This window comes from Hyaena hyaena, unplaced genomic scaffold, assembly GCF_003009895.1.
Source record: "Hyaena hyaena isolate Hyena2069 unplaced genomic scaffold, ASM300989v1 scaffold_940, whole genome shotgun sequence".
Taxonomy (NCBI): domain Eukaryota; kingdom Metazoa; phylum Chordata; class Mammalia; order Carnivora; family Hyaenidae; genus Hyaena; species Hyaena hyaena.
Genome location: NW_024081573.1, coordinates 18,080 through 45,820, shown reverse-complemented (window position 1 = coordinate 45,820; position 27,741 = coordinate 18,080). Strand labels below are relative to the sequence as shown.

General features: G+C 43.7%; 1 protein-coding gene across 1 annotated transcript; it reads left to right on the top strand.

The window, feature by feature from the left end:
* The first annotated feature begins 2,456 nt into the window (after positions 1 to 2,456).
* RGMB (repulsive guidance molecule BMP co-receptor b) lies at positions 2,457 to 27,334 on the top strand. Its single transcript, XM_039221105.1, has 3 exons — positions 2,457 to 2,991; positions 8,856 to 9,364; positions 23,999 to 27,334. The coding sequence occupies exons 1-3, from the start codon at positions 2,850 to 2,852 to the stop codon at positions 24,665 to 24,667; spliced, it is 1,320 nt and encodes a 439-aa protein (XP_039077036.1). The 5' UTR covers positions 2,457 to 2,849; the 3' UTR covers positions 24,668 to 27,334.
* Positions 27,335 to 27,741: the final 407 nt, after the last annotated feature.

Below are 27,741 nucleotides of genomic sequence, written 5' to 3'. Positions count from 1 at the left end.
TGGGGGGAAATACCCAGATGATTTTCCTTTGTAGAATCTTAAAATTCTCCTTAAACTGCAGCGTTCGAGCTGGAGGAGTATATATGCGTTATAAGCGACCATTCACCACCCTCTTGCTTTCCAAGCCGATTCGGGGGATCTTGCTAATCAGTCCGAATTTACCCTGCGAGTGTGTCAACTGACCTTAAGTCTTGAAAACGGGAACTGCCTTGCGGTTTAATTGTGAAAATTAAGATTTTACTCTAGCCACCCGAATACTTACGTGGTAATAAAAATGAATTGTTAGGCTTATAAATCTCGAGCTTGTCAAATTTTACAACAGATGAGTAATAAAGCACCTTAGAAAAAATGAAGTTTTTCCCCTAAAGGACAGTTCCATTTTGATGCCATAATTTGTGGTGACTCGAGGACGCCCTCTACTGATAAGATAATTTAGAGCACTGTGTTTAAGGAACAGGATATGGAGGTGGGGAAAAGTGGAGGCTGGGGAACCGGGGCGGGTGTGAGGGACGAGCGGTGGAATCATAGCAAGTAATGACCGCGAAAAGACCCCAACTAAACTGAATTTGATCCTTAACTTCTAGTTATGTGTTTTGAAGTATGGTGAATAAAGTGCCATGTTTCTTTCATAAAGGTCAAATTAAATGTTAGGTTAAGGAAAAGAACCATCTTACTGTTAGTCTTTGTTGGCAATATACTTTGAAAAACTGTTCACATTTGATTACTTTTAAAAAGATGTTTACAGTATTTCATTAACTTTAGTTCTTTGATTTATATAGTAATTGCAAGGGAGTAAATTTTTCGTCCGGTAGTATTTACTCCATAATAGTATCTAAAAATCGTATCAGATAACTCCGCCCGCAAAAAGGCATTTCTCCAGGCAACTCTGAAGCTATTATTAAGCATACTATGGATATATACAAGGCTTGGATTATATCTTGGGCAGTGAAAGGTGTGTTTACCACTTGAGTCATCATAGCATGTAATAAGTAAGTAATGAAAAGTTATAGTAAAAATAGATAGGCATCCTTCATTAGGGACCTAGTGGTTTGTACAGTTCATAATGTGTCTAATGAGTAAGCTGGGGTGATCGAAGGTTTGCCCTCAATTATCCTAGTCCATTGATTAGCACATTGTAACATGTGGAATATTAACGTGTCCGTGGTTGATACCAAATTACTAATTAAAGATTATGAGTAGCAAGCGGGTAGAGTTGCAAACTACAATTTGCTATAAGTGAATTTAAAATGGCAGCCCTGAGCCCTTTGGAGGAAAGGCAAAGGCGAGGGCAGTCTAAGTAGTTCCTAGCCTTTGAAGTCATCCTTTAGATTAGATACCACTTCACACCTACTGATAACAAATTGCAACCTATCATCATCCTCACAACATGCTTTCCTGTGTCTCCCCTTGGCAACCTCTTTTCTGGCACACAGTTGGGGTTTCTTCCTCATTTCAGGATCCATCCTAGTGGCAAAGTAGAAACTGATCTGCCATTGAATTAATATACTAAGACTACGAAAATCTGTGGAAAAGCCACCGAGCAACAAGAAATCATGGCATAATTACTCTACACTGCATTAAAAACTCACTATCCTCATTAATCTAATTACACTGTAACCGAACACGTTGAAGTTCGCCCACTCTCAGACTCCTCCCCGCTGCTTTCAGGAAGGGAAATGTCAGAGTAACAATAACGCCAGAGCCTCGAACAGCTGCTAGAGAATTCCTCTGGGAGCTGATGGGAGTACCTTCCCAGCTCATCCGATCTGTTCCGGACAGCAAGTCACATCGAAATTTCCAACGCGGCCGGGTGCTAGCGTTACCAAACGTCCGGAAAAAAACTCGGAACGCAGTTCCGCAAATGTGATTGGCTGCGAAGGGACCTGCCGCCAGGCGCCGGGTAAAAGCTCCCACTTCCTCTCAGGAACAGGAGCTGGAGCGGGAGTGACAGACTGGGGGTGACTTAAAACACACACACACACACACACCACACACACACACACACACACACCACCTTGAAAGGAAGGCGAACCCAATCACATTAATTGAAAGTCAAAGTCCTTTGTAACGCCGGTAAGAGAGAGTTGCCGTCGTCAATTTCTGTAAGACACGAGGAAACTGAATCGCGGAAAGGGGTGAAGGAGACAGAAGAGGAGGGAGCGCGAAGGAGGCTGGGCCCGGGCGCGGCGAACGGGACTCGCAGCGGGCCAACGCGGAACTCAAATTACAATGAGCAATCTGAGGGCGGGAGCAGAAGCGAGGGGGCGGGCGCTTTCTCCCGGGCGAGTGGCCGGCTGAGCCCAGCCGTCTCGCGCTTTCAGCCAATGGGGTGAGAGGGAGGGGCTAGGCCGGGGGTGGGGACGACACGGATTGGCGTGCGTGAGGAGGGCGGGGCGGCAGTGCGGGGCTGAGATTGATTGACCGCGAGTCGCAGCACAGAGATATCCGGGCTGCAAGCGGCTGCTCGCTAGGGCTGGGCGCGCCTCCAGTGGGTCCACGCCCGCTGAGCCCACGCTGGCCGGGACCAGGGCGCCCGCGCTTTTGGGGCCGGGCTCAGCAGTAAGCTCACCGTCTTTGTGTCTTTTCTCCCTCCCCCTCTGCCCCGCCCGCCGCCTCTGGCTGCCGCGATGCCGCTGCTCCTCGTTGCCGCCGCCGCCGCCGCCTCGCTCCTCCCGCGGCGCGCTTTTCGCTGCGGCGGTGGCGGCGGCCCGTATCCGATGCGGGCCTGAAGGAAGAAGAAGAGAAAGCGAGGCACGTCCCCCAGTCCATGCCGCAGCCACGGCCGCGAACCCGCAACGGCGCCCGTGCCGCCGCCCTCGCCGGAGCCCACGAGACCTGCATGGACTGGAATGGGCTTGAGAGCAGCACCTTCCTGCGCCGCCGCCGCCTCCGCCGCTGCCGCCGGGGCTGAGCAGCGCCACCGCCCCCCGCTCTGCCCGCCGCCCCTGACGTTGCTGCTGCTCCTGCTCAGCCTCGGGCTGCTCCACACAGGTATGAGGCGCGCGCGCGAGGCGAGCCAGCTGCAGGGACGAGTGCTTTGTTCCCAACACCCCCGCTCTCGAAGACACACGTCGGGACAGAAGGGCGGCGTGGCGTGGTGAGACGGGAGAGGCCTCCTGGGCTCCAGCCCTGCACCTCTGCCGGGCTCGCGGCGCAGCGGCAGGAACACACCCGCCGGCCGAGCGGCGCGCCCAGGGCGCAGAGGAGAGGCCTCTTCCCCTCCCTCTCTCCCGCTTCCCCGCCTTCGACTCGGGCCGTTGATAATGCTTCCCAACAGCCGCTTATCAAAGATTTAGAGGGCGAGGGCGGCGGGGGCTGCGCCCCCGAGACAAACGTTCCGGATGCTCTATTGCTCGCTGCCTTGGTGTTTACCGAAAGTCAGGCCGGGATCAGGTTTCCGCCGCCGCCCCCATCGAGGCGAGACAAGGAGCCTTGTGCTGCTGCTCCGGAGTCGGGGGTGGCGACGAGGGGAAGAAATCGCACCAGGCGGAAAGATTTTCACGGGAATTTGAAAACCGGGGGGGGGGGGGGGGGGGGGGGGGTTAATCTCGAAGTAACTTAAACGTCTTTAAACAGGGATTTTTCCGTATTTGCCACAACTGCTTTTAATTCAGCTTTTAACCTCTGTGGAAAAACTGGTGCTTTGTGGCCAGCCGCGTGTTTTGGGGTTCCTGGAGGGGTTGACGCATCTCCCTGCATTCTGGAGGTGGGCGCCTCCCCTGTGGAAGCGGAGTGACTTATCTGTTCTTAGCCAAGTAGGCCTACAGATGAACCTTCTAGCAGATGATACTTATTTTTCCGTGAAATAAGTTTCACTAATACAATGTTATATTTCATTGATATCTCAAGCCGGCGTGGGGGAGATATTTAGAACGCTCTTTATAAATAAGTACTATGTCTAGGAGTTTGTCTAAATAAAGAATTTCTTTAATGCCAAATTGAAGGCTAAATTCTCTTAATATGAGAACAACTAGAGCATTAGGTAAGTTTTCATTTGAGATCTTGTTGTCCTGTATTTCATGACAGCAGTCTCAACGCTGTGATCTGGAGAATCTTGACCTATAATGCCACCCAACTGTGTGGAAGAGTATTTATTTATTAAGTCATACCAGCCTTGCTAAAAATCTGGGAGGTCTTTTAAGTAATGGAAAAAAAAAAAAAAAGATGTGGCGTTTGAGGAGACTAAATTTACTTTTCCTAACTTTGCATTGTGATGGAATAGCTGCATTTTAACACTCACTTGGGGAAAAATAGAGTGTAATAGTAAGTTTTACAATGATTAAGGCTTTAAATGACTGACTTTAGAACCTTAGAAAATAATGTCAGTGTGCATAGCTTCCAAGAAAATTTTCATGTGTCAAAAGTTACATTCACAAATGTTTTGTGTGAAGAATCTCTACATAATGTCAAAGTGTAGGTTTCTTGAAATGGAAATTGAAGTACTAGGTAGGACTGTGTGTCCCTCTTGACTGCTGGGGATATTGTTCCCCTCAGTTGCCAGAGCTATTACAGGATTGGAATGTGGTTCTTGAAGATTTCCTTTCTGGCCAATGGTGAAAGACCTGAGGAGTTGTCTTATTGTTTTAGAAAATGAAGGTGCTTTATTTCAAAAATTTACAATGTGAAACTCCTCTCAGTGTCTTAATGTGCCCTCACTAAAGTGACCATTATATTCTACCTAGAGTTTCTGTGGTGAGTGACACCTATGGACAACTTGTTGGGGTTGGGTGACTAAATTGGTAATACAAGAAAGGGCTTCTTGTGAAAGATTGCTTTGAAGAGTTTTGCTATTGATCATGCAAGGATTGTTTCTCAGAGAAGGGAGCCTAGCCAAGTGCTCTTTGCAGATGGGCCACCATATGTTTTATGCCTGGATCCATATAATTTGCCATAGCACCCTATATACCCCTGCATTTTACTTAATTCAGCTTCAGCATATCTTATTTCATTTATTATAAACTGGTGATTGCAAAATCACACGTGCAGTCCTGGCCTCAAGGAAATGGTCTTGAATGGTGAAGTCTTTGTGGGTCTAGAGCTTTCCCTAATGATTCAAAGCTTTTAAGCACTTTCATTAACTGGAATGAAAATAGTATCACACCAATCATAGATGACCTGACTCCAAAATTGGAGAGATCTGTAACTGAAGTTTTGATTTCTGCCTTTAGAAAATGAAAAAAAGAACTTTTATACTCTGCCCCTTCCCCCCACTTTAAGCAAATCTCTACAATTCCTGAATGGAGATCCAATATGGGAGTTACTTGCTTACTCATACACTTGATGGCCTTGTTGGCTACATCCTTGAGATTGTTTCTGCTCTGCATTGTCTTGGCATTTTGACAGGAAGCTTACTTTACCACCTATAACAGGCAAAGTGTGCACTGTCATTATAAATTCATGAAGCCTGGATATTTCTGGGTGTATGCTGCAAATTAGTCATTATACAGGAGCCTGCAATAGGGCTGAAACTGCTGACCCAGATGCACTCTCTAGTTAGCCCTCCTCTTTCCCATCATCTCTATTTGAAAAGGCTGTTAGAAACCTCATCCCAAACAAAAGAACCCAAGGAGTTCTGTTTAATGTGTCATTACTTAAAAGAATCAGCACCTGCCTACTATAAAAAGGAATGGCCACGTGGAGGGAGTGGGGGAACCAGGAAAAAGGAGGTGGGAATCTAAATTCTTTTCTGAACAGTTGCATCTGCATTTCATGCTCTTCTTACTTTGGATATTTTATGACTATTTGAAATAATTATAAGTAAATGTATGCTCGGATAGATTTTATAGACCATAAAAAGAACAAATAGGCACTGGAAGTTTAGCGGAAAGTTCTTGTGCTGTCATTTAAATTGTAGTCTAGGAGCCGTTCATTACTGAGCCATCTTGGCCCAGTTTTCGTTTCCTTGCTTTCTGCTTACTAGGACTCTGATTTTAAAAGAAAAACATAATTGATACGGTAGTTGCTTAACTCTTTTTTTTTTTAAGCCATCACCTACTGTTGTGAGAGTCAGGAATGTGAAGATGTGATTTGAGGAAGGAAAATGGGATTTGAGGAAAGGCTTTGCACCCTGGGCTACTCTCTACCCATTTTTGATCCAGCCAGGACAAGGCCCGGAGTATCCCTTTGTCTTGATTTTTCCCAGCTGTAGAATGGCTTTTAATGCCTTTGAGGTTGATTGGTTTTTCTGAGTAAAAACAGTTGAAAGTGACTTGATCTACTTTGGAGAGAGGAATTCTATAAATACAGGAGCTGCTTTTATCAACTCTGGAATGAGTAAACATGAAATAGGCCAAACACAAGAAGGTGTGCTTGTGATTTTTTTTTTTTTAAGTGTGATTTAGTGATACCTGATAAACCTGTAGCTCCAAAGTATTAAATTATTTTATTTTTTTTAACTCAGGTTAAAATAAATACCCAATCTAGACTACATTTTTCCCTTCTTGGTCTTTGAAATTTAAAAACAGTAGGGAGGTGGCTTGAGAGGTGGTCATCTCATAGTCTTTTCTGCTGAATTCAAGCTAGAAACAGAGATTACAGGCTATTTCATTCAGGCTTAAAAATACTTTAATACTGAAAAGATTAAAATATCTTTCTGAAACATTATTAGGGTTAGTTTTAAGTCTTCATCAGATGAAGTCCTAAATCTTGATAGTATCCTGAAGTTTTGGTGTCCATGTCTTCAAATAATTATATATTTAATAATACTCTGTTTTTTCTCATCTAGAATTGGAATTACAAGATATTTTATGACTGGAAAAGATCACAAAGTTCATTTTAGAACAGTCTCCATTTCTCATCTGAGGAACCTAAGACTTCAAAGCATTGAAACTTCCTCCAGTGTAAAGACCTAAAAAGAACATGGAAGTAACACAAAATACGTGATACTGTTAGTTTCTATAAAACTTGAGGTGGATGATTAAGAAAAGTATTTTCCTTTTCAGTAATTCTAGAGTTCCCACTTTAAGGACCATAATATCAAATTGATTGGCACATACAACTGGCCTAGTATTGTCAATTCTTGCATCTTTTTAGGCTTTGAGAGGTTTTTATTTTTTTATATGGGAAGTTAGGGGCAAAACACCATTTGAAAATTGACTTTTATTTATTTTTTAATTTTTCATTAAGTTTATTTTTTTTTTTTTAATTTTTATTTTTGAGACCGAGAGACAGATCATGAGCAGGACAGGGACAGAGAGAGAGAGAAAGAGAGAGAGACACACACAGAATCTGAACCAGGCTCCAGGCTCCCAGCTGCTGGCACAGGGCCCGACACCGGGCTTGAACCCACAGACTGTGAGATCATGACCTGAGCCGAAGTCAGATGCTTAACCCACTGAGCCACTCAGGCGCCCCGAAAATTGACTTTTAAATAGTAGGCCAGTAGTAGGTGGTTTTTCATTACTTTATTTTAGCTTTGCTTAAATCGATAGGTGTGTCAGAACTGTCGACTTAAGGAAAAGGTCATTTGTATATGTTCTAAGAATTCTGTGTGTTCTATTTCCCTGGTTCTGATAAAACACAGTTGGTGCAGTCATCTACCTGCACAGCATGATTTCAGTGTCGTGACCTTTTTGATTGAGTGTACCCTTCCTCATGATTTGCTTGGGATTGAGGAGCCCAATGGTGATGGGTGTTGAGGGAGAAGTAAATAACGTAGCTTGGTTAAATGGTCCACTTTATTTTTTTTAAGAGACCATTTATTCTTTGTAGCATCCAGGAGACTGTAGGTTTATATACAGTTTGTCAATAAACATCCCTAAGGAAATTCAGAATAACCCAGTGTCTAGATTTCTTGATCTTGTTACCCTATCGCCGTACTAGAATCAGGTAAGGATATTTTAACTAAGGCTATCATTTAGGGGTCCCTACCTAAGGTATGGAACCTTAATCATGGTTTTGTGCTTTCCAAAGCAATTGAGTTACATTCTTAGCAAAATCCAAAGTTCACATCTTTAACTTGGCCTTAGAGCAAAGGAATCTTTCTCAAAATCTGTAAACAATAGCAAAGTTGATTTTTAAAAAATTCCATTTAATTTTAACGTAAGAATACTGGGCTTAGATTTATGTTCCCTCATAGTGCTTCATGATTTAAAGTTTTAAGGTAACTGTGTGCAGTTTTTCCACCAGTGGCTTAATTTGTGAGGGAAACAGAAGCACCATGCAACCCTAGTTCTGAAGGCTTTCTTAAAAATAGGAGTATATGAAGTAGAACAAACAGTTCCCAAAGGACAGTGTCATTTTCTCCTGTAGCTCAGGAAGTTAGGAAGCATTTTAAAACGTTTCGTCTTATGCTGAGGCATAGGAGCACATGTACCCCAATGTTCATAGCAGCACTCTCAACAATAGCTAAAACATGGAAAGAGCCTAAGTGTCCATCAACAGATGAATGGATCAAGAAGATGTGGTTTATCTATACCATGGAATACTACATGGCAATGAGAAACAATGAAATCTGGCCATGTGTAGCAACATGGATGGACCTTGAGGGTGTTATGCTGAGCGAAATAAGTCAGGCAGAGAAGGACAAATATCATATGTGTGCACGTATAGGAGGACTAGGAGGAACTTAACAGAGGACCAACCGGGAGAAGAAGGGGGGAAATGGTGGGGGAAAGGGAGAGAAGCAAACCATGAGAGACTCTTGAATGCTGACAAAAACTGAGGACTGATGGATGTGGGGGGGAGGAGGGATGGGCATGGAGGAGGACACTTGTGGGGATGAGCACTGGGTGTTATGTGGAAACTAATTTGACAATAAACTATTTGTAAAAAAAATAAATAAATAAATAAAATTTCACTGTTTTGTGGGGAAATAAAAAAAATAAAACGTTTCGTCTTATCTTTTTTTCTCACAGGTGACTGCCAACAGCCGGCCCAATGTCGAATCCAGAAATGTACCACGGACTTTGTGTCCCTGACTTCACACCTGAACTCTGCCATTGACGGCTTTGACTCTGAGTTTTGCAAGGCTCTGCGTGCCTATGCTGGCTGTACCCAGCGAACTTCAAAAGCCTGCCGTGGTAACCTGGTGTACCATTCTGCCGTGTTGGGGATCAGTGACCTCATGAGCCAGAGGAATTGTTCTAAGGATGGACCTACATCTTCTACCAACCCCGAAGTGACCCATGACCCTTGTAACTATCACAGCCACTCAGGCGCCAGAGAACACAGGGGAGGGGACCTGAACCCTCCCAGTTACCTTTTTTGTGGCTTGTTCGGAGATCCTCACCTTAGAACTTTCAAGGATCACTTTCAGACGTGCAAAGTGGAAGGAGCTTGGCCACTCATTGATAATAATTACCTTTCCGTTCAAGTGACGAATGTGCCCGTGGTCCCTGGATCCAGTGCCACTGCTACAAATAAGGCAAGTGTACTTTTTTCCTTCTTACAACTCTCAGACGTGTGATTCTTCAGACAATTTTTGAAGTATGGTACAAAAGACCTAGTTGAAAAGGAACTTTTTCTTGTTCTTGGCATGCAATTAACAGGGTGAATAAAGGATTAAATGAAAATCATTTAGTGAAGAATTTCTCACTGGAATTGTAGGGCTTATGTAAAATGTGGGTCTAAGTTTAACACTAAGCAGTGATATGGGAGGGGAAAAAACAACCCTGAAGTTGAGTTCTCTACGGAAAAGGCGGGCCTGTTTAATGGGGAAATGTGTACTCTTTTTCTTTCTGTGAAGTCTTTTTTGAGTGTGACTCTTGTTGAAGAAATCCGTGTTCCAATTTATCAGATGACCAAAGTGGGTGTTCCAAGTAAAGAAAGCTGTGAAACCTGGGGCAATAGCCCATCAGGAAACATATTTTATTGGAAATTTGGAAGCCATAGTAAAATATAATGGCTATAAGCCAGCTTCCCAGTGGCAAAGCCACAATTGTGTTTTAGTTATTACTGTCGTGACCAAGGAATTTTAGAATTGGCTATTGTGGAGCAGTGATGTATAATCCCTGTGTAATCGCAGGATAACAATTTAATTAAGACGCTGATGGGAAAACTGACAAAATTAAGTTAAGCTTGCCCTGCCTCACTTACCTTGTCTCTGTTCACGTGTGTGTGTGTGTGTGTGTGTTTGAGTGAAAGAAGCTAATACTAAATAGAGGACATTTGAACCAACTTGAAAGCACCACTGTCAGTGCAACTAGGTGGAAGGGCTATGAACTGGATTCCCAGTTGGCAGTCAGTGCTAATTCAGGCATTAGTAAGTAAATACAGAGGTCAAAAAAGGTTTTCCAGAAAAAAGACTGTCCCAAGTAACCAGCTCCTTCCCGGTCTCCCCCAACTACAAAATCACACATACAGACTATCTCATCTTGTTCGTTTTCCTTTGTTTATCACTTGCTTTAGACTAAAATACAGTTGACACGGATCAAGCTTTTGTAATATTTATGACTGCTCTTCAGATTCCCAGACACCCTCCCTTGCCTCCAAACACGTGGCATATTTTTAAGTGAATTTAAATTATTTTACTTGGCATTTTGTGGAGGTAATTTTACAACTCCTCCGGAGATATCTGGAGACACCCAGGGGTGTCACAAATCTATGATTAGAAGTCATTTCTCTGAACAAAGAAGTCTGTTACATTAGTCCAGACATTTTAGGGGGACTCAAAAATGTTTACGCTTTAACTCCCAGTAAAAGCCCAGGCTTGCCTTTCCAAATCCTACATCTCAAATAAACTTTACCTCCTCTGGTTTTTATAAGTATGCAAATAATCTTTCCTGTCTGTGTATTAAAATATGTATTAGCTGTAAATTAGGGTAGACATTTATACAATCATGAACTTATAACACACATGATGGCCAAAAATCCATCATTGCTGCAGAGTCATAGTGCATAAAACCTGGGAATAGTCTTTGGAAAAACATGAGACTGAAGAGTCAAGCAGGAAGTTGCACTGGGAGTGGAGAGAGACCTCATTGATTGTGTAGATAATTGAGGGCTTAGAGGGCCTTCAACAATACTTTCGAGATTAGTAAGTGCTTTGTGCATGGGAAAATATTGGTTCTTTTCACAAGCCCTAAATTTAATTTTCCATGTCTTTCATCCAATCGCGTGTCACTTTTACTTGTTCTTTAGCCTTTCAGAATTCTATACTTTTTACCGATCCTGGTGGAATTATTTGGGGGCAACCAATTTTCTTATGAGTATTAATATTTCCTAAATGGAACAGTTGACACTGAAGTACTGTAGGTCATTCCATTTCAGTTGTGATCGAATCTGTCATCATTTTTAGCAAAGAAATAAAAAGTACAACTTTGTTTTCTCCCTCAGTTTCGTAATGATCAAAAGTTTCACCCATTCCAAAGAGGATGTGGGAGAAAAACTGTCCTCTGACTTAAATGCAAGCAGACAATGAGAATGCGTGGTCTTTGAGTGCACTGTTGGAAAGCAGTTCCCCACATCTGGTGACCATGCTGTTCAGCAGCAGATGACTCCACGGTTTCACGACCACTGGGAGTTGTGGGTTTTTGGGTTTTTTTTTTTCTCCTTCTACTTTTTGCAACTCTGCAAAGCCCCCCCAAAATATCTGGAAGGTTACTGCTGAAGACCTGTCTCAATGCTAATATGACTTGTGCTGGTGAAACACAACTAAAGGCCTAAAATTTTGCGGTGCAATTTCCTTTTACCTACCCAGGACCAAAATAAAACCTTTTAAAAATTCTAGGCAATGAAAAATGATGGTAATAAAAGTAAAAGTGCTCTGAGGCAAAAAGTAGTAGGAAATAAGTTCCAAAAAAGATCTGATTGTTTTCTTTTTCCCCTGATGTCTACTGCAATACTTTCTTCAAAAATCTTTCAGATCTTTTTGCATGAGTCTCAGCTTTACTGAGACCTCAAACACATACATAGACCAGCTCCTTAATAACTTAGCACTGCACAGTAGAGACCCTGTATTATCCCTGGGGTCAAGCATTTTTAATGACACACGTGCTCAGTGTCACTAGATTTAAAAGCTGACTATTTAAATGCTATGGTAGAGGCTGGCCTACTGTGCTGCTGAAACTGTTGTATGTAAGCACTCCGTCATTTCACTGTCTTCAGCTCTGAACTAAAGCACGGAACCCCGGTGTTAAGCTCAGTGAGGGTCTAAAGATAATTCCTCAGTCCTGGGAACCTGGCTTCCTGAGCAAGCCATATTCTAGGTCATCTATGTGATCTCTACCTCCCCCTAAATACCTTTCCATCCTCACAAAAAGACAAAATGAAGGGGAACAAAAATCTAAATGGAATGAAAGGTCATCTGTATTCAAGGGATCATTTGGTAGTAAGCCTTTTTCTTTGTCCACAGAGCAAGCAGTGAGTTTAGGGCAGCTACACCTGCAGCACTCAGCAGTGTGGCCTCATCCCCCCTTGTCTACTTTCTGTCCTCCTTCCCTGGGAAACTTAGCGTGGTTTTCCAGTTGGTCGTGATGGGCATAGGTATGCCTCCTCCAGGCCACTCTCTCCGTCAGGCCCTCCACCAGCCGGTCTCCCTCTCTTGAGAGGAGTCCTATGTGGTCGCTACCTTGCCAGGTACGTGCGTTCCTAAAGGGGAGGCCAGAGCTAGCTTTTTTATCTCTACCCAGGGACTAGAGGGGTTTCTGACACAGCTGCACACCCTGGCTGAGATCCACACCAGCTCTGGGCCATCTTCCCCACCTCTGGCTGTGAGCGGCGGCTTCAGCCCTGCAGGCCCCGGAGAAGAGAGGTGAGAGGGACAGGCCTAGAACTGGCAGAGTGAGCTAAGTAGGAAAGAAAAACAGTTTTTGTTTTGCGGGGAAAGGTGACCACACTGCTTAGGCTCCAAAGAGGACTCATGTGCATATCTCTCCTGGGCCTTGGACAAATAAGGCGGGTCGTGTGGAAAGAAGTCTCTTGTACATTCTCTTTGCCAGCCCCTTCATCTCCTCTTCACTTCCCTCTGTGTATCTATGTATTTCTGTTTAAGTGGACTCAGGCTTTGTTGTGTGCCATGATTACAGAAGGTGATTTTGGAGTAAATTTGATGAAGAGATTCACAAATGTATTCCTAGTAGCATGTATTAAAATTGCCAGTCTCTCGGGGTGCATTTATTTATTTATTTGTAATGTTTTATTTCCGAGAGAGACAGCGTAATCCGGGGAGGGTCAGAGGGAGAGGGAAACATAGAATCTGAAGCAGGCTCCAGGCTCTGAGCTAGCTGTCAGCACAGAGCCCAACGTGGGGCTCGAACCCATGAACCATGAGATCATGACCTGAGCTGAAGTCGGACGCTTAACCGACTGAGCCACCCAGGTGCCCCTCTCAGGGTGCATTTAAAATGATTCCTTTACCAAACAAATTTCAGGAATACATTTATTGTACACCTAAACAATGGGAATACTTTTTAAAATGATTTTCTACAAATTCTTTGGATACCTTTGATCTACTTTTCCGTTTATTTTAATGTAATCTTGTTTTTGTGCATCATTCTGGCTTTTTAGTCCTGTCCTTCAGTCTTAGTAAAACAAAATTAAAAGAAAGAGGGGAGACTGGGGATGACAGCAAGCGCCTTTATAAATCTGCTACAGAATTTTCCATGCTTCCTCCTTTAGAAGGTGGTTTACGTTAAGGTGTTTGCATTCGGGAAAGAGGTGTGTTCTTTGTCTTGGCCAAGCCACCTGACTGTTGGCCAGGTGGGTGAGCACTCTGAGGTGCTTGTTCCATGGGCTTCCAGCTCCCGATAACCCTGTCGGCAGTAGAACTTAGCACCTATCCAAAGCATGGGTGGAAGAGGCCAGGCCCAGCAGTTAGTTACCTACGTATTTATTAAAGTCCATGACTATCCCTAATTCTCATATTTGAGCTACTTTCTAGGAAATTCATAGACACTTCCACTGGTTGACAATACCAGAGATATAGGAAGACTTAGATTGTTTGGTTCATTCTTGCTTTCTGTCTCCTTCAAACTGTAACCCAAGATGTTCCCTTCAGCACATGAGGCCCTAGAGCATGGTTTTGGGTCCTCTGCCCCTTTCTGATGCCCCTTCACATCAGAAGCTGTTGTTTCGCATGTAAGCCACTGTTCTGGATCATTCTCTGTTGATTACAAAATCAAAGCGAGATGTGCCTGCATTTCAAAGGCTTTCAGCTGTCAATTTAAGTGTATCTCTGGATGAAGGTTGAGAAGACTGTCCTCTTTTGAACCTAGGCCTACTACATTTTCTCTGTAGCCAAGCTTTTGCCCCCCCCCACCATTCTGTTTTTAGTATGTTTACAGAGATGTCTGAGCTACACAGTGATGATCATTCTTATTTTTATCAACTAAGGAAGACGCCTCATACTTCCATAGGCAGGATTGTATTTTGTATCTATGGACACGGTTCTTGCATGCTGGCTGCATTGTTAGAGGGGACAGTGGTATTTTCTTTGAGAATATAGAAGCTTTTACTTCCAGAGATCAGAAACTCTTGTAGGTACATGTAACTAACGTTTAAAGGTTGAAATTTCTCTTTATTTTGTTATCATTATCTCTTATGCACTTGCCATCTCTTTTAAGATTATTCCTTGTTGGGCACCTGGGTGGCTCAGTCCGATGAGTCCGACTTCGGCTCAGGTCATGATCTCACGGTTGATGAGTTTGAGTCCTGCGTTTGGCTCTGTGCTAACAGCTCAGAGCCTGGAGCCTGCTTCGGATTCTGTGTCTCCCTCTCTGCCCCTCCCCCGCTCATGCTGTCTCTCTCTGTCTCGAAAATAAGTAAAAGTTAAAAAAAAAAAAAGATTGGTCCTTGTGCTAGCATTTGCAAAACTGTTGGGGGAAAAAAACGTTAAGATTGATTGAGGCATATTGGGGAACAGATGGGAAAAAAGTTTGCAATTGTAGCTCCCTGCTCAGTGTAATCATTTCTCTGATAAAGTGTATGATTAACTTGGTGCTGCATTTGAACCACCAAGCTTTGCAGGGCGTACCGAGGGATTGGTGACGGAGAGGCAGAGGTGATACCAGTCTCTGGGTGTAAGCACATAGCAAATCAGCACTCGGTGGAGAGCTTGTGTATATAACAAGCCACTCAGGGTTTTTTTCTGGAACATCACTGGCCCACATTCATAAGCTGGTTTCAGATGTTCCTACTTAGCAAGTTGTCACAGGTGTCATGAAGGGCCAGAGAGAGGGCCCAGAGGTAACCCCTCCCCCCTGGTCCCTGTCACAGGTCACCATTTTTACTCCCGGTATTTGGCACAGTCTCCCTTCCCACCCACCATGGCCAACGTGGCCCCTCTCTAGAACCTTCATTTCCTTTCCCATACACCCTAGAAGGGCCCAGAATCCTGGCTCCTACTTTTGAAAGGTTTGTATTTAATAACCAAAAGCTTTCCAGAATTTGACTGTCAGAGTCACCAATTCTTAAATTCATCTTTCTGGGTCCCATATCCTCTTTAAAATCCATGAAAGCATATCTTCTCCCTGACTTTATTTACTTCTTGTCAAAACAAGACTGAAACAGTAAATGGGTGCCTGGACGTCGGTTAGGTGTCTGAGTCTTGATCTGGGTTCAGTTCATGAATTCCAAGCCCCACATTGGGCTCTGCGCTGACGGTGTGAAGCCTGCTTGGGATCCTCTCTCTCTCTCTCTGCCCTTGCCCTTGCTTGCTCTCCATCTCAGAATAAACTTTTTTTTCGAAGATTGAAACAGTAAATACTTTTTAGAAGAAAAGTCAGTTTAATTCCAAGTGGTCATGTTCTTCCTTTGTCCTTTCCTGTTTCCTGCCTAGGTCCTGTTTTATAGGAAACAAGATTATAAGACCACAGGCCCAGGGAGGACTCAACTTTGCTTCATACAGGTTCAGCAAATTTCCTGGAGGTCAAAGGATTTCCAAGTATATGTGAGGGGAGGAAGGAGGAGGAGGAGAAATTATTACCTGTATGATTTATCTTTTAGTGTGAAAGATCATGCTGTATGATGAATGAGCCTGCCTTGGTGGTTCTTTATGCTGTACTTTCCATACAAGCTCCATCCTCCTGTGGTTACGTGCATGAAAATCCTCTGGGTCATAGTCTTTTACATCATCTCCACTCTCTAGAATGAAGAGACTTAGAAGAGGGTAGTAGAAACCATCGAAAATTGTGTGAACTTTGTGTCTGCGTATCTGTTAAGCCCTGTATTTTGAGTCATTCTTCTCTGTGCCCCTCCTTCTGTCCCAGCTGTGGTTTAGGAGGAGGAGGAGACCTTCAAAATAACCCCTCATTTGTAAATGAAATGAACCCAAGTCCTGCCCTAGCCTGGCAGGCACAGACCTCACACCAGAGGCACAGACCAAGTCTGATACACAGCTGACAGTTAGAACTTCTTTTACTGTCACATTTCTAAATATCTCTAGCTGCCATGTTAAGTTTTCTTTGGGTCAACATTTTGAGAGGAAGGGGCGAGAAGGAAACACTGGATGGTTGGTACATTTTTTTGTTGGCTTCAGTTAATGCTAACCAAACAGTATCTGCCTGTGTGGAATGTGGCACGTTAAAAGAGTTACCTACAGTGCTGAACAATGGGAATTCTACCTTACCCATTTTGTCTTTATTTGTTTTGACTGCAGTAGAACTTGCTCTTCCACTGTTTTGAATTTTGTGTTCTTGTGGGTGGGGTAACTTAAGGACTTTTTAAACTGCTCGACTTAAGGGATAACTAACAAGCAGAGCAGCACACATCCGAGGTGCAGAATTGAACCGGACAGGCTTGCAGTGAAAACACAGTGCCGTTGATGGTAGAAAGAGCTTTCGGTGAAACTGGGTCTGTGGCAAGACAAGTTCCTTGTGTTCTAGTGAGCCAGTTATTTTCAGAGTTGAAGCCAAAAGAATGTTTGGCTAATTGTGGTGGGGTTCTGTGAGTGTTAGAACATCCTATGTGTGCTGTGGGTAAATTGATAATGATGGCGTTTAAACACTAAATTCCCCTCTGCTCTGCATTTGCTCCTGAAATGAGGGGTCAGGGTTTCATCTTTATACCTAAAGATGTGTTCACGTGCCCATGTGTGCCTGTGCGCTCTTGTGGTGTCTCGGTCTTCCTCTCTCCTGCCTCAGGCAAATGAAGACTGAGGCTGTTGCTTTGTAGCAGCATTTCAGTGAACTGACTTCTTGAAATGCATGGTCATCACCTCCAACCACCTCTGTAGTGAGTGGGCGGGGTTTTTTGCTTTTTTTTTTTTTTTTAATAGCCCTGGGAACTTGAAATTGAACCTAGAAGTGGTAGAGCAGGAATGTATTGTAAAGACCTTAAGACCCTTTTAGTTTTCAAATCACCTCTCAAAATTGAAAAATGATCAGAAGCTGTGATTTCCTAATCCCAGTTGGTTTGGGCAACAGCTGTGCTGAACCAAGGCCTGGGGCGTTTGCCAGAGGTCCTGCTCTAGGGCCTCAGAATCTGTGGCCCTGCTCCCTCCCCCTGCTTGGAGGGTGATCCCTGAAGGCAAGACCTGCTAGGGCAGATTCCTGCCTCCAGAGTTATGCCTCCAGCCCTGGCTCTCCCCTGTCAAAATATTCCGGGGCCTCTGGTCTCAGCACAGTGGCAGCGGAGGCCTGTAACACTGTCCACACTTGCCTGACTTCACATCTAGAAGCATCATGAGTTCTTACACTTGGTGGCCTCCTCATAATGCAGAGTCTGAATACAGCCAACAAACAAGTGCCATATTGAGTCCTCTGAGTAGCTAAGAGTTGAGGTCTAGAGGCCCTCCTTCCTCATGCCCAGCATAGCTTTGCCCTGCTCTGTACAAGGAAGCTGGCCTATTTTACTGTCTGGGAGCACATTTATACGTACAGCTTCCCTGTTGTAAGTACACAAAAGTTATTCATTGGAAGTCGACATTTTTGTGCCTGTCTTCTTTTATGTGTCATCCCTGGGTCTGCTTCCCTTCCACTCTTGCGTATTCTTTCCAGCCACTGAGCTTAATGCTTCTCCCATGGACCACCCTTGCAGCTTCAGCTGTGGGTGTCCTTCGCCTCTGGTTTGGTTTCTTCTTTCTCCATCCACTGCCAAGAACCCCTCCAGCAGCCAAGGCAGCCCTTGTTCCTGCATGTATTACCTGGGGCAACACTGAAGAATAAATAAGTCTGATCCATTCCATTTCTCTGGAATCCTGGAAGTGCGCCTAGAACAGAGCTCTGTGGGAAGAGATTCTGAGGGTAGAGAAACTATTTTGATAGCTCTTTTGAAGGTAGCAGGCCTCCTCTTAGACACATGTACTGTCTTTCTGCCAGTGCCTAAAAAAAAAAAAAAAGTGCTTTTGTAGGCCTTACATTCAGCCTTCCTGTATGTAGATTCTTGAAATATAGGTTAAGTCGTCATTGTAGAATTACATTTCAGTTACTAACCATCTCAACATTTGCCCATAAATACTGTATATAATACTCTCCTGTGTCTTTTTTAATTCAAGTATACTTCCCATACAGTGTCACTGGTGTCAGATCTACAACATAGTGATTCAACAACCCTATACATTATACAGTGTTCACTACGATAAATACAGTCACTGTCTGTAACTGTACAACATTAGTCTTACTACTATATTCCCTTTGTTGTACTTGTCATCTCTGTAAGTTACTTATTTTATACCTAAAGTTTGTACCTCTTAACCTCCTTTATATTTCACCCATCCTTCCACCACCACCCCCACCCCAGCAACCACCAGTTTGTTCTTTGTATTTTGAATCTGTTTTTTAGATCCACATGGAAGTGAAGTTATATAGTGTTTTTTTCTCTGACTAATTTTACTTAGGGTAACACCCTCTGCGTTCATCCATGTTTTTGCAAATGGCAGCACCGTGTTGCATGTACATATAGGTACACATCCTCTTTATCCATTCTACCTTCAGTAGACACTTGGGTCGCTTCCATATCTTGTTTGACGCTACTCTTTGAATTAGTTTCCATTTTCCTGGAGTAAATATCCAGCAGTGGAATTACCAGATGGTATGATCTTTACTTTTAATTTTTTTGAGGAATCTTTATACCGTTGTCCATAGCGGCTGTGGCACCTGACTTCACCAGTTTACATTCCTACTAGTGCACGAGGGTTTCCTTTTCTCTACTATTCACCAATACTGGTTATCTCTTGTCTTATTAATACTGTCCCTCCTGCCTGGTGTAAGGTAATCGCTCATTGTGGTTTTCATTTGCATTTGCCTGATGATTAGTGATGTTGACCATCTTGTTATGTGTCAGTCACCCAACATTCAAGAGATTATGGTCTGTTTTCTTCTAGGAACTTTAATGGTTTGCAGTCTCTCATTTAGGTCTTTAATCCATTTTTATTTTATTTTTACGGTGTAAGAAGTGGTCCACTTTTTCCAACACCATATATTGGAGAGACTCTTTTTTCTGTTGTAAGTTCTTGTGCTACTTTGTTATAGATTAATTGAGCATTTAATCATGGGTTTCTTTGTGGACTCTCTATTCTGTTCCATTTATTTACGTGTCTGTTTTTGTGCCAGTACCATACTGTTTTGATTACTACAGTTTTGTATTATAGTTTGAAATCAGGGATTGTGATGCCTCCGATTTTGTTCTTTTTCAACACTGCTTTAGCTACCCAGGGTCTTTTGTGATTTCATACACATTTTAATTCTAATTCTGTGTAAAATGCTGTTGGTATTTTGATAGAGATTGCATTTGATCTGTAGATTGCTTTGGGTAGTTTAGACATGTTAACGCTATTCTACTCCATGAGCATGGTATATCTTATTGTGTATTTTTTGTCTTAAATTTCTTTCATCATTGTTTTATAGTTTTCAGAGTAGAGGTGTGTCAACTACTTGGTTAAATTTATTCCTAGGTATTTTATTCATTTTGATGCAATTAAAAATGAATAGTTTTCTTAATTTCTTATTTTGAGAGCTTCTTAGTAGTGTAGAGAAAGGCAGATCTCTGTATATTAATTTTGTGTCCTGCAACTTTACTGGATTCAGTTATTCTAATAGGTTTTCGGTAAGGTCCTTAAGGTTTTCTATATATAGTATCAATGTCATCTGCAAATAGTGACAGTTTTACTTCCTCCTTACCAATTTAGAATGATTTATCTTTCTTGTCTGATTGCTGTGGCAAGAGTGGACACCCTTTCATTCCTGATCTGAGAGGAACTTGGTCCTGAGAAGTAAAGAGTAGATGTTTTAGACCTAGCAGTAGAGCTTGTGAATTTTTTCCTTTGAAGCATGTACCCTTATTGGAGTGGTTTATTTTTGTTCACACTAGAGGACTTCGTGTAGAGGCTGTGTGCCAACTTACCTAAGTAAAACGGTCTGTGAGCAGTGGTTCTCTTACCCTCCCTTAGAGGTGCCTATTTTTTCAACCTATAATTGCACCCAGAGAATCTAATGAAGGAGACCTCTCAGCTGATTATGTGGAATAGAATTCATCTCAGCACAAACAGAATTTTAACCAGGTACTTATCAAAATTGTGTTTCTCTGTGTTCCATCCTAACTTCTGGATTATTTCAGTTTAGTTTGTTGGTGCATCTTACTCCAAGAGATAGGAGTCCCTTGATCTGAGAGTCCAGTTCTGGAATTTGAGGATTCTGGTAAGGTCCTGCACTTAAAGTGCTGAATAGCCTGACTAACCACTGATAGTTGTTTCTTCCAAAATAGAAAAAGCGCAAGTAGTTAAGCGTACAACCTTCAGGGAATTCTGCTGTTTGAAAACCTCTGCGCAGCACTTAGCAAAGCTGTTGAGCCTGGGGGAGCTCTTTTCTGTATCTTGGCAAAGCAGGGCCTGGGTTTTCCTTTGTTGGCTACCTTCTTGTTCTTTTAATGCATTTTCTTTTCGTGATGGAAAGGAGAGGCAGGTGCCCTTAAAGTCTGATTTTTCACAGCAAACCTTAAATCCGTGCATCACAAGTAGAAAGGTTGGTTTGTAGCTGCTATCTCTGTCTTCCTAATAGGCTTGTGGGTGGTAAAGATCTTAGGGAGTGAAACATTAAATATGAATGAGGAGTACTGGAGTAGTTTGTCTGAGGTAGGGGTTGAGAGGGCCTTGGTGGGAAAGGTTTAACAAAAGGCATTGATGTTTTTAAATGCACAGAAATGCCATCCATCAATAATAAATGATGTGGTGTAGAATAGATGTGCCAAATTGAGTTATTACGGCATATGGATCAGTTCATGGAAGGGCGAAAGCAAGCACTATAGCTGGTGTTTTTAAATTATCTGTTCGAGAGCTTTAGAATACAGTTTTGAAGACCCTTTTTTCATACTCTAATAGCTAATAGTTGGCAGTTGAAAACATTTGGCATTTCCAAAAATTCTGAGTTTTGATTTTTTTTAATAATTAGTAAAAATAACCAAATTGTGTTTTTCCGATAACAAGACAGAATCTGAAAATGAATTTCTGGCTCTTGACAGCTCTGTGCCTTTTTAAGAGCTTGAGTTGTAATTGTAGGAGGAATGACATTACATTACCAAACAGAAGTCGTGTACAACTGTTGCCTGGTGTTATCTGCATTCACCAGATGATTGTATCTCTAGATACCTTTTCAGTACATACTCAAAGTACAGGCAAGCACCAGGAAACCCCTCTAGAGAGCGAGAGAACTAGAACGTGGCGGGGGGGGGGGGTCAGTCTTCAGCAGGGTCCACGCTGAGTACTGGGCTCAATCCCACAACTCTAGGATCATGACCTGAGCCAAAAACGAGAGTCAGATGCTTAACTGACTGAGCCACCCAGACATCCCAAGATTTTGATTCAAGGGCTAATTCTGTACATTTGCTCTGTGAGAATTATTTCACCTAAAAGAGAAAACGAGAAACAAGAGCTTTTGCTGTCTCATAGAGAAAATTACTCCTAGGAAATTGGAGAAAAATCTGTTTGATACACTGGGGTATTTGGTAAGTGTAAAACCCTAATGCCCAAGTCCAGACTTTGAGTGTTATGTGATCTAGAATTAGGGGAGTTACTGTGAGTGCAGTGGGCGTAGCAGAAGACAGCACTGCGTGAGGTGTCTGAAATGACTCCCGTGTGGGAATTGGCATGCTTCATAACAACACTAGGCTTGGTAAGACATGTGGAACTATTCCGCTCATCTTAATATTGACCCTTGCTTGCCCGTTGAGGAGCTTGGCTGGAATTGGATCTCTGTTACTGTCTCAACAAAATAATTCCTCCTTGTTTTTCCTAGGATGAACAAAACGGTACTTGATTCTTTTAAATAATGTCAATTTAAATTTGAAGTTGGTTAGACTAGAAAGACCAGTAACTTAGCTGCTATAGAATCATTGCTTCAGTTCTTGAGTGTGACTGCTCTGGCTGAAAATGAGGACAGTGATTATATGAAAAGTTACAGCCACCCTTATTGGAGCCATCTGTATTAGCGTGCAGCTCTTTCAGGTGCAGAATTTACTTGAATTAATCTTTTCACCTCCAAAAGATCCTGGCTTGCCTTAAAAAAGGCACTTGTCAAGCTGTCTTTAGAGCCACCAAATAAATCTATTTTATAGTCCCATTAGATACCTAGCTCCCAATCCCATTCACTCTGGAAGGTCCTATGGTTGGATGCACAACAAATTTCCTGCAATCCTCTCTGGTACACCTCCTCTGGGTTGTTAAGAAGGTGTTGAAATGTGAGGAGGCCAGTAGTGAAATTAAATTGTGGGTCAGGGTAATTAGGAAGGGAGAACACCGAGCATTTTCATAGCACATTGTCTGTTGCAGCTGCAAACAACGGATATGAGTTGAACCAGTTGCTACAGTGCAGCTGGTTCAGATCTGGCTTTATAACTGGCTGAAGTAAAATAAAATGGCTGGAAAATTCCAGTCAAGTAACACCAGTGGGAACATGTGGAATTAAATAGTGTGAGTAAACGCTGGCCGGGTGGAGGAAAAAGACATCAGATATAAACTTGAGGGTGGTGGTGAGGATGTGTATGGGAGTTGGGGAGGGGGCAAACAGCATTTTCTGGCCTTTGTAACAAGGGTGTGTTGTGTACATTAGCCCCCTTGCAGGAGAGGGGAGTTCTGCTCTCTCCCAAGAAGTTTGTAGTGTGGCTGCCCTACCTTCCTCCCGGACTGACGGACTGAAGTCTCCTGATTTTTTTTTTTCCTTCAAGAAGAAAGAAAGAAAAGTACATCATTACTTCAGGTCCTGACAGTTACAGAAGTGGCAGACTGTTGTCTTTCCTTGTGTGACCCGGAGGCCCTGCCTCTCTCCATAGTCCTCTTCTTCCACCACGTGTACCAGACACGCTGAGTGTGCTGGAGGTGAAGGTTCAGTGTCTTGTAATTGTTATAAATAAGGAAGGAAAATGGGCTTACTAAAGGAAAGCTTTTGTATTATCTGGGTTTTTTTTTTTTCTGCTTAATTTGGAGAATTTAGAGTTGGCTCGAGAAAAAATTTCTGAGAAGTTCAAGGGCCGTGGTGCTGTTTGGGGAAAACATTTGCTGTAACTAGGTTGAGGGTATTTATTCTCTGCCAGTGCCCGGGACCTGCATTTGCCAAGTGATTTCCCAGTCCCAGGGATTAGCCAGTCATGTGAAACATTTGATTAAGAGACTTAGAGAAATCTTAGCCAAGGCACGATGGGTGGCTGCTTGCAGGATGGCCCCTTCCTCACCTCTGCTTCATCTCTTGAGTATTTGTAAGAAAGTTCACAATGATGAGCCCTGGCGGGTGGATTTATGGTGCAGTGAGGAACCTTTTTAGAAATCAGAGTTCTGTTGTGTGTATTATCAATTAAGCCCCTTAAGTTTCTACATACCTTAGGAGTCTTTTTTTTTTCAGAGCAATACCACCACTCAGCTGTTTGGGAGAGAAAATAACAAGTGATCAGTAAAAATTACCTGTATCCCAACAGCAACATGAAAGTTTTTCTTGATGCACATTTCCTGGGTTTGCATTAAATGTTTTTTCTAAGCCTAGAGGACTTTTCTTCCCCTTCACAGGGGCACCTTTCATTCGAGGCAGAAGCAAGCGGGCTGAGTGTGGAGATCTGTCTCCAGCCCTCAGCTGCACACGGGGAGGGATGCCTTCTGTTTCCCTGCCACGCTGTTTAAATTTGTATGTGTTCCATCCCACAGATAACCATCATCTTCAAAGCTCACCGCGAGTGCACAGATCAGAAAGTATACCAAGCTGTGACAGATGACCTGCCAGCCGCCTTTGTGGATGGCAGCACCAGCGGCGGGGATGGCGACACCAAGAGCCTGCTTATCGTGGAGAGGGAGAGCGGCCGCTACGTGGAGATGCACGCCCGCTACATAGGGACCACGGTATTCGTGCGGCAGCTGGGTCGCTACCTGACCCTCGCCATCCGCATGCCCGAAGAGCTGGCCATGTCCTACGAGGAAAGCCAGGACCTGCAGCTGTGTGTGAACGGCTGCCCCCTGAGCGAGCGCATTGATGACGGGCAGGGCCAGGTGTCCGCCATCCTGGGGCACAGCGCGCCTCGCACCTCGCCGGCGCGGGCCTGGCCTGGCTACACACTGGAGGCCGCCAACGCCCAGTGCCACGAGAAGATGCCAGTGAAGGACATCTATTTCCAGTCCTGTGTCTTCGACCTGCTCACCACTGGGGACGCCAACTTCACTGCCGCCGCCCACAGTGCCTTGGAGGACGTGGAGGTGCTGCACCCGAGGAAGGAACGCTGGCACATCTTCCCGAGCAGCAGCCAGGGGGCGCCCCGTGGAGGCGGTCATTGGTCTGTCCATCTGGGACTCACGTGCTTGATCTTTGTTGTGTTTTTGTAGGGGTTGTCTTTTGTTTTATTTTTTGTCTATAATAGAATTTTAAAATATATATTGTCATAATATATTGAGGAAAAGAGTATATATGTATATACCATGTATATGACGGGATGTTTGTCCTGGGGCACCGCCAGACTGTACATAACGTGCGTGACTGTTTTCATGTATGTTGGATGTAGTGTTCTCGGACCGTATTGATTTTGTTTTGCAGTTTTGTGAAATATTTTATAATGTCCCTGCTGGGGGACCTGTTAGAAAGCACTTTATTTTTTATATATTAAATATTTATGTGTGTACCTGGTTAGTACGTATAGTACATATACACAGACACCATCGCAGCGTCCCCGCCCAAGAGGACCCGTGACGGTGCTCGTAGCTGTTCCTGGCTGTCCACCCCTGCCCTTTCGCTTTGCTACTGATCTGTCACAGTGGGCGCGCAGCTCTCACTTGCCTCCTGCTGGTGGAGCTGCGTCCTTCCTTTGAGCGAGGAGGTCCGCGCCCACCTCTGGCCTCACTCCGTGTTGGAAGGACGGCACACTCCCCCTGACAGGCACTTTGGCTCTTGTGAAACACATCTCTAGGAAGCCCTCCCCCTCCTTCACAGCTGTCACTTTTTCGAAGGGCAGGGAGTGTATCCCTACAGTTTTCATTAATCAGGATTGTCCTGTCTGAGCACTTAGGGTCTGTGAGGTTGAGCCAGATGAAACTGCTGTTTCTATAGGTCAGAAGGGGCTGGTGATGGCAATGTCGTGGATGAATACCAGGCATTGTGCTGGATGCCAGTAGCTCTCAGACTTTTCCTCCTGTATAAACCATATCACCCTCGCTCTTCTCTGTATCATTTGTGCAAGCCCAACTCCTGAGCCGCCTTTCCTTGGCTGCTTATGCCCAGAAACACACTGCTCCCTGTCTCCACCCCCAGTAACCCCTCCTCAGCCTCACCTGACGAACCCAGAGACTAGGGTTTGTTCGATCCTCTCTTCATACCGAGGCCCAGATGCCATCACAGAGCGTGTCACTCTTGCTTGCCATCCACACCGTGGCCCTCACGGTTGCTGGCGCTGACGTGTCTATATGCATGATGGAATGAATAGGGTGTTAAATGACAGGAAAGCTTTCCGGGCCTGAGCCAATATGCAGCTGAATGGGTGCTGGGTAGCCCAGACCTTCTCACTGCACAACGTTGCTCCCCAGGTGGTCTCTCTCTAATTAGATATTTTCCCTTTTTAACATCCATAGTGATTATTATTTAGTGAGTTGCTCATATAACTTGGTAAAATTCCTATCAGGTAAAATATCTCCTTCCATTTCACCTGTTGGCACACCCTTGCAAAAGGAAAGCACCACCCACAAAACACAAGAACAATGAGGAAGTGAGTTCTAGGGCAGGTGGATTTCTATTGTATCTGTGTAAATGTTTGATTCCAAGGAGAAACAATACAATTTGTACCTTACCTTACTCAGATCTACATAAGTGCACAAAGAAATAACCACAACAGTTTGTATCCAACTTGTGCTGAGTTTTAGATGGCCAGGTAATTTCTGCCTTTTGCCATGCCCCCATCAATTAGGGTCACTGCCAGAGGTCCAAACCGGCAGGAAAGGATTTTGTTTTGTGAAATTCTATTTCTTAGTGAACTGATCTGTCATCCAATCACAGCATGGAGCTGTGGGTTCATCTGGAGGTGGGAAATGACTCTCTTTCTGATCTAGGAGAGAATCTTCTTGGGAAGTCTGGGAGAATCACAAAGGCATCCTACTTCTTACTTGGTAAAGATGCAACACCAGAGAAGTGCAACTGAACTTGTTACCCTTCTCTAAAGATGCACGGGGCCTACGTACCATGAGCTCTGAACTGTGGCTGTTTCTGTTACCATGTGCCAGTTCAGAAGCTATAGTTAGCTAGTAATTTTGTTAGGTAATTGAGTAGAACAAAGGAGGAAAACTATTTAGAGTATTTATAACCACTATTCTTGTGCAGCTTAAGAGTGAAAAGGAATAGAAGTTTCTACCGTGTCTGGCTTTAGAGTGTATATGGTTAATATTACTTTTGTCCTCTTCAGGGAAAGCAAAACCACCACCTCTACTAATAGCAACAAATTTCTGTTCCTTTGCCATATCCTAGCTGGGAAGGATGCTTCTGAGCATTCTGTTTCACTAGTATTCGTACCAGTGCGCCTGGCTATTCTCCCTTTCTTTATAATCAGTGTCCTCGTACATTTACAGCCCCCACAGACGACTAAGAAATACAGATCCTTCTCTAGAGAAGGGCCAGGCTATTTTCCGTTTCTTTTCTAGGACTTTTAGGGAAGATAGTACTTGTACATTTTGGTTCTTGAAATCCTCTTTAACCAAGAGTTTCAGGTGATCCCACCACATGGATAGGCTGTAGCTATTCAGAGGTTTCCTGGGGGAGCTTAAAACTTGGGGGGAAACACTGATTTTCACAGATGCTCCACGTGGCTGTCTTTAAAAGACTCAAAACATTTTTTTCTCCTTTTCTTCTCTTTGTTAATGCTTGGAAATTCCCACAGTGTGTCGAGTCTTTGCAAAGAAACCTTTAGATGTGGTTCATAGGTATATGAATAAGTATCTGTGTAAAACAGTGAGTGTGCAGTGTGTAAATACTTTAAATTATTATGCTAGAAAAATAAAGTTACATACCCTGCTGTGGAATGTTTGTTCTGTGATTATAGTGACACCTGCTGGAAGAGCTGCAGAATGCAGGAGCGGAAGAAAGGGAGTGCGGGGCGGGGGGGGGGGGGGGGGGGGGGGGGGGGGGGGGCTTGTGCAAAATCCTTTGATGACTGACAATCCAGACCTGCCCACAAAGGTGTATTTTCTCAACTACATCTTTACTGTAGCTTTGCATTTTTAAATGATGAGGAACTGCAAGTAAGAATCTGTGAAACTAGTCCACTGGTATGATCCCAAAGGTCTGTCTTTACTAATAGTTTTGGTCCCTTGGCAGACTGGGGACCTGCACTGTGGTTCTTTTGAGATAGCGTGGACGGGAACTTCCTTCTGGTGGGAAGGAATTGGGGGGGGCAGGAGTTTTTGGCTTTGAGCACTTGTAA

Coding starts and splice junctions, on each gene's coding strand:
- RGMB (XM_039221105.1), top strand. CDS start 2,850: ATGGGCTTGAGAGCAGCACCTTCCTGCGCCGCCGCCGCCTCCGCCGCT. Junction 2,992..8,855: donor CCTCGGGCTGCTCCACACAG/GTATGAGGCGCG, acceptor TTTTTCTCACAG/GTGACTGCCAACAGCCGGCC. Junction 9,365..23,998: donor GTGCCACTGCTACAAATAAG/GCAAGTGTACTT, acceptor TCCATCCCACAG/ATAACCATCATCTTCAAAGC.